Source organism: Austrofundulus limnaeus, unplaced genomic scaffold, assembly GCF_001266775.1.
Source record: "Austrofundulus limnaeus strain Quisiro unplaced genomic scaffold, Austrofundulus_limnaeus-1.0 Scaffold122, whole genome shotgun sequence".
Classification (NCBI taxonomy): Eukaryota; Metazoa; Chordata; class Actinopteri; order Cyprinodontiformes; family Rivulidae; genus Austrofundulus; species Austrofundulus limnaeus.
In genome coordinates, this window is record NW_013952524.1 from 1,397,749 (window position 1) to 1,406,521 (window position 8,773).

An 8,773-nucleotide genomic window follows, 5' to 3' on the forward strand; every position below is an offset into this window, starting at 1 on the left:
AAAGAAAGAAAGAAAGAAAGAAAGAAAGAAAGAAAGAAAGAAAGAAAGAAAGAAAGAAAGAAAGAAAAAGAAAACACTGGATGGATTTCAATGACACTTTCATTTAGTAATACATGAATTTGAATCAAAAACTGATTAAGACAGCCATTTGAAAACCCTTTCCAGCAATTTTGTCCTAAAATATTTGGTAATAGCTGAGCACTGTCCATCCATCCATCTATCCATTTTCTTCTGCTTATGCCTGGAACACCTCACCAGGAATCCTTACCAGATGCCCGAGCCAKCTCAACTGGCCCCTCTCGACGTGGAAGAGCAGCAGCTCTACTCTAAGTCCTGCCCGGATGACTGAGCTCGTCTCCGGCACGTATTTTGATTGTAATACATGGTGCAACATATTTTGTTTAAAATCTTGGCAATAACTGTTAGAGTTAATTTTGTTTGTCTATTAGCAAAATATCAGATGAATGCCAGAATATGTTTGAATAAAACTCTCAAAAAGTAGCTGTAAGTTATACCTTTTGGAGTTGACCTAATTTAAAAATGGCCACTACTACTAATCTACTTTAGCTTAGTTAAAAATAGCTATACCACAATTGATCTTACAGATTTTGAGTCAATGCCTGACGTGGTCATGGCTTGCATTAACCAATAAGGCCAAATCTCACATAATTGCATGAGATAACAAACAATATCAATTTTAAGGAAACATCAGCTTATTTCATCTTAGTCTAAAACTCTGGCATGAAAGAGGACAGGGAATTGGTATCCCTTTAAGAAATGTTAGGCCTTTAATTACAAAACGAGATTTAAAGCAGGAAAATAAAAAGAGGTCGGGCATAAAACACTTCACACTGACGACAGGCTTTTCTTCCCTCCTGTGCATTTCTTCAAAGTCAGTACAAGACTATTCTTAAACTGCTCTTCCTAACAGCAATTTCACATTCTCCTTTATTTCACACATTCACCCACCAAAACAGGGCACTCAGTCACTCAGAGATGACAAATCAGAATGAAAAAATATATTTATATGTAAGGAAAAAAGACAGAAGCAGAAAAAGACAGTGTGGAAAAGATCGCAGGGAACACTGCAAGGTAAAGGGTTAAATCCTAACACCAGGAGTGAGTTAAGATTGCGAGATGTAAGGATTGGTGGGTGGAGAAAGGAGGAGGTGGTGGTTTTGGACAACCGCTGTGCTGGACAAGTTTGGCCTGAGGTGAATATGTTCCTCAAGCCTTGTCTCCCTGATCCTCAGCCACCGGTGCTGTGTCATCTGTCACCGGCTGGAGAGGTGACAGCAGTAAGGAGAGGTGCTAACAGCCCAGTCGGCACGAAGAACAGATCAAACACCTTTCCTTTCTCTGTTCTGCCTTTTTCCTATCAATGTGTTCATTTTGGAGCATTTAGTTCTCAAAGCTGTGAAGAAGAAAAAACAAAAACAAACAAAAAAACAGCTTCTTTACTTGGACTCTCTAACTCGCATTGTCGCGCTTGCTTTGTGCTCGTCTCACAGGATGTTTAAGTATGTGAAAGCTACGACCGCAAATCTCCCTTTCCCCTTGTGTTTATAAATTGTGTTTTTTTTTTTTTCTTTCACAAGAGCTTTCTGCTGACACGGACTCGACACATAAACAGAGCCGTAATTTGTACAACAGTAAGCTTTTTTTTTCTTTTTTTTTTTTTTTGAGTGGGGTGGGGTACTTACAGTAGTTCTCCCCAGAGGAATGCAAAGAATAAAGTGCTGGCTGTTATCTTATGTGTACCTGCCAGAGGAGAGGAACACATAAATAAATAAAAGTGGTATCTTATATTACACCAATAACCGACTTTGCTGGAATGCGCAGCGATCCCATTTCAATCCAGCTGAAGCAATCTAGTTGTTACTAAACGAGGCTCGGTGTTCCCCGAAGTGGGACTAAACCTGCGATGATATATAGATGAAAATGTGATGAACGCAGGTTAATAAAGCAAAGCAAATTGGGCTGTGCGTTGATAAATGGAAGCAGCAGGTTTTAGAGTCCAGCATAATTATGAAGGAATGCAATGCTTTACACTTGCAATAAATGAAAGTAGCGCGGCAGCGGAAAATTGCAGCGGTGGAAGCAAAACTTAGCAGATGCTTAACGGAGTGGAAGAGGAGAGACTAATGACTGATCGTGAATTTCTGCAGCACAGTAAGCACAGATGGCACGGAAAGACTTGACAATGAAATTGTGTGTGTGTGTGGGGGGGGGGGGGGGGGATCCAGCTGAAGCAGCATTTACAGTCGCGTGTGTGATGGACTAAAACTGTCCCAGAACACAAACAACAACGGGGAAGCTGACTCCCTGGTTCAGGCTTAACTTCAACAATTTTTCAGTCCTGAGAGAAAAAAGAAAGAAAAAAAAGAAAAAACAGATCTGTTAAAGCACCAGAGATGCTGAGTTCGATTTAAAAGCTCCGTCCCTAATGAATGATCTTCTGTTTTTACATGAGTTTTTAGTCAGCAGAAAACACAAATTCGCAGCAAATTCGCTGCACTTCACGAGGAACATTTCATGTCACCGACTATAAATCAATACGAAGAACAGCTGAAGTCAGCGATGAAGAAAATGATCTTGTTTACCAAGTTTCATTTGCCGCCGCTGTTTTAGCAGCACGTAACCAACTCCGAGCTGTGAGTTATCACAAAAAAAAAGTCAACAAAGCCACATCTCTAAAACAACGAGACACAGTTTAGTCTCTGTATTTTATTCTGGTTCAGACTCTCAACAACAACAAAAAGTTACAACTCCTCACTCTGGGAAACAGCTCTCTAATAAGAACCACGCAGAGACACACATTTATTCACTCAGTTCCCTTTCAGGAGAACGGAGTCCAGACTGACAGGGTTTCAACTTGTAAGCGAAGTGGTGGCTTTTTGTCATTGACCCGCTGACCCTCAGTGCAGCAGCATGAACCAGGAGTTGACGGGATGCTGCAAATTGACAAACGGCCACTGCCTCGCTTTCAGCCCACCGGAGTGCCTCGGCACATCGCATCAGCACCACAAGCCGCAGAGTTCCGTTGCACTTTACTCACTTTCATTGTTTTCTAAAGATAACCACCTGGTGGCAATCAGGGGGAAACAACTAACCCATCATTGTTCAACCCGTAAACAAACTGTTTAGGAATGGAAATAGCAGCACATCCAGTCCAAAGAGTTGATGAGTTACACTCATCCTTCTACCCTCAGATGTAACCTTTTTTCTTTGTTTTCCAAGAATGAGCCCCTCATTCCTGATAGCTGGACTCAAAGGGGAAGGGCTGTCAGTTCAAAACAATGCGACTTTAGAATGAACGCTTGACTGAACTAGACTGGGGTTAAAGGGCTTTGTTTGGATGTGTGTGTGACAGGAATTTTAAGCCCACATAGGAAGTATTTAACTTGTCAGCTCCTGAAAGCAGACAGAGGGAAGTTCATGCTGCAAGTCACCCATTTCCAGTGACTTTTTCCCGGCACCTTGTTCGTTTGTTTCTTCCTTGCTTTGTGCACACGAGATTTACAGTTGATGTAAAGTAAGGACCCAAAGCTCAAACGTCATACCAAGAAAGGTAATCAAGAGAGAGACACAGCTCCAAGCTCAGCAAAGTCACACAAGCCAACACAAGCAAGCAAGATGTGAGTAATCACTAAGTTCACATGGGGAAATAAATAAATAACTTACCATGTCCGGAGATCCACAGGAACAAAAGAAGCCAAGGGATCATGACTGCGGAGGGGAAGAGGGTAAAACCTGGGGAAAACAGTGGCAAATTGAAGTTGGCAGGCACAAAGACATGCATAAGATGAGAACAGTATTCCTTGTGCGCTGATGGAGGGGGACGATGCTACAGTCCCTTGAGTGGTGTCTTCTTTTTACCGGTGGAAGGATGGATGTCTTCTCTGTCCTTCTCTTCCTCTACGTACTCTTCCTCCTGTGTCCGTCTCTCTCTTTCTCTCTTTGGGGCTCTTGTCCTGTGTCTCAGTTGTCAGAGTAGCCGGGTGTCTGCTCTGCCTCACGCGCTCTCGTGGTGATGTGAGCTTGTAGACTTTCTGCGTCCTCGCTGCTGACTCTCAAAATACTCTCACTCCTCCTCTCGCTCTCTCTCTTGCTTGCTCTCTCTCTCTCTCTCTCTCTCTCTCTCTCTCTCTCTCTCTCTCTCTCTCTCTCTCTCTCTCTCTCTCTCTCTCTCTCTATTGCTTGCACTGTGTTTCTTGCTGCCCATTCATTCTCAGCGTCTTCAGTCCTCACTTACACCCCACCACCACCATCGTACACATACGCCCCATCCCTCCTCCTCCTCTTTCTCTCTTGCTCTCCCACTCACACATTGGTCAGAGGATGGAGCTCCAGACTCATCCTCCCTCCATCATTTCCCCTCTGTCTCTCTCTCTTTCTCTCTCTGTGCCTCTCAGGCTGGCTAGCTGTCTGGGTGGCTGAGGCAGAGGCTGGGGGTCCTCACTCAGGGAAACCAAGGCTGCCATGGGAGAAACACACAGGGAGCGCCACAATTAGAATGAGAATAGGAGTGAGAGCGCTCACAGCAACAAATAATGCAGACAGCAACAAAAAGCTCCCCCCTCCTCCCCCCCAGTTAAGACCTTGTCTTTATGAATGAATTCTTTGGACGGAGCTGAATTTTTGGCAATCGCACGGTTGGATAAAGATCACATTAGCATTTAGGAGAAGAGGCTTTTGTTAGTATACAAAGTTTGAATGGCACAAACTAGAGTCACAGTTACTTTCTCAAGGTGGAAGAAAAGATGTGATGCTTAAACAAAAAGTATAAAAAAAACCTAAAAATAAAACTTGGTTTTAGAATTTAAGTATTGGTCGATATACTTTTCCTTTTTTTTCCGAGCCAAGCAATGCAATTGTTGCTCAATTTGCAGAGAACCAAAGTATTAATATCGAAAGTCTAAATTAAGTATTTTAATTTTAAAAAAAAAAGTAAAACAGGACTTTTTTTTTTTTCTGTTGAAGGCATTGGCACATCCCAAAACAGTTGGGACAGGGGCACCAAAAATTGAGAGAGAGAGAGAGAGAGAGAGAGAGAGAGAGAGAGAGAGAGAGAACACAATAGTACAAAAGCACAATGTTGCTTAACAGAAAGTTGAAAAGATTTAGATTATTTCCATCATTTCATCGACAGAGTTCAAGAATACAGAAAACAGTCTCTGTGCAAAGGACAAGGTCAACATCAATACAGGATTCCCCTGATCTTTTGTGTCCTTAAGGGACTGCATTAGCAACAGTTTAGATTCTGTTACAGCCGTCACAGATACACTCAGGGACAATTCCACAAACCATTATCTGTAAATAATTTGCTGTGTCATCCACAAATGCAGATTAAAGCTGAGATAAAGCCATATGTGAACACCATCCAGAAATGCTGCTGTCTTCACTGTGGGATAAAGCTCATTTAAAATGAAATGAAGCCAAAGGGCATGTCCAAATTCCAAATTATTAATGGAAACCACTAAATAGAGGGACAGTCAAGCGTGGTGTCACCACAAATTGCAATAGCCTGTCTCGCTGATAGTATGGATGTGCATTAGTGGCTCTGGCATGAACAGCTTACACATATGAAAATGTATCAATAAGGCAGCCTTTTTTTTTTCTTTTGCCAGTCTTGTCCAGGGGACTCTTGTAAATTAGGTTTTTATTCCAATGATTTTCTTCTGTTAAAATAAAAGACAGAAAAAATAAATAAAGTAAAAAGTAGAAGTATATACTTAGAACATGGCGTTGAAATGGAAGAGTCCTAGTGCTGAACTGCTGCCTCAGCTCAGACCTCTAAGCAATACAAAACATTTAGTGCATCATGAATAAACTCCAGGAAAAACAAAACAGAACATTCCCTTCCATAAGCTCCAGCAACTGGTCTAAGTTCTAAGTTGTTTTCAGGCTGTCYTTAAAAGAAAAGACAATGCTTCACAGTACTTAATATTTTTCTGACCAGGCTATTGAGTCCTGTTGCTGCTACCAGATTTAAAGTCACTTGTTTATTTTTTAATTAATATTGTAACATTTTATTTTAAACTTACAGTAAATGTTCACTGTACTTCAATGTGAATAAAATATGGGTTTCTGAGATGTTCAAATAATTCATTTTTGTCAATGTTTTGCATTCTAACTTTTTTGAGAATTTGAATTGTATTACACCAGTTTAACACTAGATTTTAAAAAAAGCAATAAACTGACTGAATAAACAGTACAGACCAATAGTTTGGACACACCTCATTAAAATATTTTTCTTTATTTTCATGACTTGAACATTGTAGATTCACATTAAAGGCATCAAAACTATGAATTAACATGTGGAATAATGTACTTAACAAAATATATGAAACAACTGAAAATATGTCTTAAATTKTAGGTTRTTCAAAGTAGCCACGTTTTGCTTTGATTACTGKTTCACACACTCTTGGCATTCTCTTGATGAGCTTCAATAGGTAGTCACCTGAAATGGTTTTCACCTCACAGGTTTGCCCTGTCAGGTTTAAAGGCACAGTGTGTAGGATTTGTTGTTTTCAGCGACATCTAGTGGTTGYGTGGTTGAATCATCCTCCCTGGTCCTCCCCCCACCCCCACCCCCGCTTCCAAATGCAAAGGAGTTGCTACGGTGTCTCTCAGGTGTCAAAAACCTTTGATAATTCCAACCGCGATGTCTACCAGCAGCTTCAGGGCTAGTGATGTTTCACATGGTAAGATTATGAGCTTTAATAAGTAAAATTATCCCAGCTACAATGACATACAACAAATATTACATTTATAGTATTACAACTAAAACTGTTTTTGATGCCGCCACCGCAGTTTGTCCTTCATGAGCCTTCGTAGACAAGATGGCGGTGCAAGATGGCGGCTGCCTGTAGTGGCGACCCGCGACCATGGAGATATAAACAGCTTTTTATAAGGTAAACATAATAAAAGAAGGTCTTTGTCTGCAATGATTAAACTTATTTTTTATTGTCATTAGTGATTATCTCAATTTTGGCTAAAAGAATTGACAAAATCCTACACACTGTGCCTTTAATACGTGGGATTTCTTGCATTAAAAATGGGGTTGGGACCATCAGTTGTGTTGTGCAGAAGGTGGATACAGTACGCAGCTGATAGTCCTACTGAATAGACTGTTAGAATTTGTATTGTGGCAAGAAAAAAACAGCTTAGTAAAGAAAAATGAGTGGCCATCATTACTTTAAGAAATGAAGGTCAGTCAGTCCGAAAAATTGGGAAAACTTTGAAAGTGTCCCCAAGTGCAGTSGCAAAAACCATCAAGCTCTACAAAGAAACTGGCTCACACGAGGATCGCCCCAGGAAAGGAAGACCAAGAGTCACCTCTGCTGCAGATGATAAGTTCATCCGAGTCACCAGTCTCAGAAATGGCAGGTTAACAGCGACTCAGATTAGAGAACAGGTCAATGCCACACAGAGTTCTAGCAGCAGACACATCTCTAGATCAACTGTTAAGAGGAGACTGTGTGAAACCACTGCTAGAGACAGACAACAAGCAGAAACAACTTGTTTGTGCCAAAGAATATGAGGAATGGACATTAGACCAGTGGAAATCTGTGCTTTGGTCTGATGAGTCCAAATTTGAGATCTTTGGTTCCAATCACCGTGTCTTTGTGCGACACAGAAAATGTGAACGGARGGACTCTACATGCCTGGTTCCCARCGTGAAGCATGYAGGAGGAGGTGTGACYGTGTGGGGGTGCTTTGRTGGTYACACTGTTGGGGATGTATTTAAAATTGAAGGCACAATGAACCAGCATGGCRACCACAGCATCTTGCAGCAGCWTGCTATTCCATCCAGTTTGTGTTTAGTTGGACCATCATTTATTTTTCAACAGGACAATGAACCCAAACACACCTCCAGGCTGTGAACGGGCTATTTAACCAAGAAGGAGAGTGATGGGGTGCTGCACCAGATGACCTGGCCTCCAGTCACTGAACCTGAACCCAATCAAGATGGTTTGGGGTGAGATGGCCTCAGAGTGAAGGCAAAAGGGCCAAGAAGTGCTAAGCATCTCTGGGAACTCCTTCAAGACTGTTGGAAAACCATTTCAGGTGACTACCTCTTGAAGCTCATTAAGAGAATGCCAAGAGTGTGTGAATCAGTAATCAAAGTAAAAGGTGGCTACTTTGAAGAACCTAGAATATAAGACATATTTTCAGTTGTTTCACACTTTTTGTTAAGTATATAATTCCACGTGTTAATTTATAGTTGTGATGCCTTCAGCATGAATCTACAACATTCATAGAAATGAAAAAGAAAACTCTTTGAATGAGAAGGTGTGTCCAAACTTTTGGTCTGTACTGTAAATACAGGGGGTGATGAGCAAGTGAAAACATGAGCTGAACACAGGCTGAGAACAAGAGTGGGTGTGGCAGGCTGATTGAGGGGGCACAAACATTGTCACAGAAGTAACACAGTGGAAACACAAAGAACCAAAAAAACTTCAACACCACAACATCACAAACCTAATAAGAAACCCCCAAAAATGTTAACCAAAAAAAAAAAGGTCAAATGCTGACTGAATGCTCTGTACAAAGAGTTTTAGCTTTTACCATCTTATAGGAGTTTCAGACTGCTGAAAGCCAGGACTGAGTGGAAAAAGGTCCTTCATGACTCACATTTGGTTTGAATTTAATTAAATAAAAGTCTGACTCAACAGAAACATTTATTTCAAAGTCTAATGGGCCTCATGCAAGAACCGTTCGTACGCACAGATTAGTTCTTAAATTGTGCGTACGAGTGATTTAGGAG

The 8,773-nt window shown here is 41.2% G+C and overlaps 1 protein-coding gene across 7 annotated transcripts in view; it reads right to left on the reverse strand.

The window, feature by feature from the left end:
* kirrel3b (kirre like nephrin family adhesion molecule 3b) overlaps nucleotides 1-4,252 on the reverse strand; it is a 220,219-nt gene extending 215,967 nt beyond the window's left edge. For 2 of the 7 annotated variants that reach the window (XM_014015071.1, XM_014015070.1), the window contains exons 1-2: nucleotides 3,880-4,252; nucleotides 3,685-3,753 (exon numbers count right to left, since the gene is read on the reverse strand). In XM_014015071.1, coding sequence (XP_013870525.1) covers nucleotides 3,685-3,727 — 43 coding nt within the window. In that variant the 5' untranslated portion in view covers nucleotides 3,728-3,753; nucleotides 3,880-4,252. The remainder of the gene's footprint in view (nucleotides 1-3,684; nucleotides 3,754-3,879) is intronic. The other 5 variants (XM_014015069.1, XM_014015067.1, XM_014015066.1 and 2 more) reach the window with 4 other exon arrangements.
* Nucleotides 4,253-8,773: the final 4,521 nt, after the last annotated feature.